General features: G+C 58.3%; 1 protein-coding gene across 1 annotated transcript in view; it reads left to right on the top strand.

Moving 5' to 3' along the window:
* The window catches only part of LOC104526547 (nucleoplasmin), a 1,122-nt gene extending 254 nt beyond the window's left edge, over positions 1-868 (top strand). The window contains exons 2-5 of the mRNA XM_029085458.1: positions 1-81; positions 184-303; positions 389-482; positions 783-868. Of these exons, the coding sequence (XP_028941291.1) occupies positions 1-81; positions 184-303; positions 389-482; positions 783-868 (381 nt within the window). The remainder of the gene's footprint in view (positions 82-183; positions 304-388; positions 483-782) is intronic.
* Positions 869-1,781: the final 913 nt, after the last annotated feature.

Below are 1,781 nucleotides of genomic sequence, written 5' to 3'. Positions count from 1 at the left end.
GGCTGCCAGCTGAGCGCGGGCACCCGCAGCTGCGTGGAGGAGTACGATGACTTCTTGGAGCACTTGATCCTGCTGAGAACGGTGAGATGGGAGGCTTGCCAAAGAGCCTGTCAGAGTGAGCCTGTGCCCCAGCAGTGGGGCTGGCTGAGCTCCCTGCCATGGGGTCTCTGCTTGGCCCCACAGATCTGCCTGGGGGCTGATGCCAGGGATGAGCTGCACGTGGTGGCTGTTGAGTCAAAAAACAGTGACAGAGACCTGAAGCCGGTGCCCATCGCGATGCTGAGGCCCTCGGTGCTCCCCATGGTAAGGGCAGCTGAATGTGCAGCCGTGGGGTGATAATTTCACCCCAGGCTGGGGTTGGGGATCTCTGAGCTCCGATTCTTTGCAGATCAGCTTTAAAGCTCTGGAGCTGGTTCCTCCCGTCACCTTCGTGCTCAAGTGTGGAGCTGGGCCAGTCTATCTCGGCGGGCAGCACATCACCTGTGAGTGCCACCGAGCTGCAGGGCCAGGTGAGCACGTGGGCTGGGGACGCTCCTGGGTCCCACGGTGGCTTTGGTGGCAGCTGGTGCCCTCAGCAAGGCTGCTTCTCCCTGGGGATGGAGGGACAGGTGGTCTGGGGGAGATTAGTGCTTGTTTGCATTTGGGGGCTCGACATGATGATCGGTGCTCCTGCTCCCAGCATGGGGTGGGATCTCTGGATGTGTGTGCAGCTGGGGTGTCACCCCCCCATGATGGGACAGGGCCACCCCCTCCTACTGCAGCCCTGCATCTCCTCTCCCCAGTGGAAGATGCTGCCACATCTGAAGCCCATGAGGAAGAGCTCTCAGAGGAAGACATAGGTGATGAGGATGATGATGGAGCATCATAGAACAGCTGCAGCTCAGAGGAGACCTCGTGGGTCTGGCAGTGGAGCTGGTGTGATGGTGGGGATACCCTGTGCCAGGACTGCAAGTGCCTTGTGCCAAAAAGGATGGATCCTTGCAGGGGGACACAAACTGCCTGGGCTTTGAATATTGTCCCTTGTCTCCTCTCCTTACCCACTCTGTCCCTGCCACGCTCCCAGAAATGTGTTGGTTTGGTTTGGTTTTGGTTTTGTTTTGTTTTTTTTTTTTCTTTGATTGCAATAAAAATGGGAAAGTGCAAATACCCTGGAGTCAGTCTGTGCTGTGGTGCCAGCCTGCTCCTGCCTCCTCTCCTGTCCCCTCCGCTGCTCCCTGCCTCCTCCTGGGAAAACATATTCCATGTGTGCAATTGCCACGATGCTGTGGGTCACACCACTAACCCATGGGGCTGGGGTCTGGGGGTCCCAACAAGCAGCTCCTGCCCACTGCCAGGACAGGAGGGTCAGGGGCTCTCCCAGCCCCACCATGTGTGCAGGGCAGAGGCTGCACCATGCTCAGGGCTTGCTTGTCCACGTCAGCTCAGCTGCCCCTTCATGGGGAGGACACGATGCTCTGAGGCCAAGGGGCTCATGCTCCTCTGCACCAGTTCTCCTGCCAGTTCCTGTCTCATGGTCCTTCTGTCCCGGTAGGAATTGCTCTGACCATCCACTGTTTGCATCCGGAGGATAAAGTTGTGTTGCCATCTTCATGGCAGCCCAGGAAACTCAGCCAAAAGCCGCCCAGAACAAGCAACCACTGAAATAATAGAATTAAAACTCCTAATGGAGAAAATTGCCCAAAGCCATTATCCCTGGGCTGTTACCTGGCAGGGAGGCTGGCTCTCCGGGGGAGCCCTGGCTCTGCAGGGGGGTGGGCTGGGGAGGGGGGACACGGGGGGTT

This window comes from Antrostomus carolinensis, unplaced genomic scaffold (assembly GCF_000700745.2).
Source record: "Antrostomus carolinensis isolate BGI_N321 unplaced genomic scaffold, ASM70074v2 scaffold31396, whole genome shotgun sequence".
NCBI lineage: Eukaryota > Metazoa > Chordata > Aves > Caprimulgiformes > Caprimulgidae > Antrostomus > Antrostomus carolinensis.
This window is presented reverse-complemented; position numbering and strand designations above follow the sequence as displayed.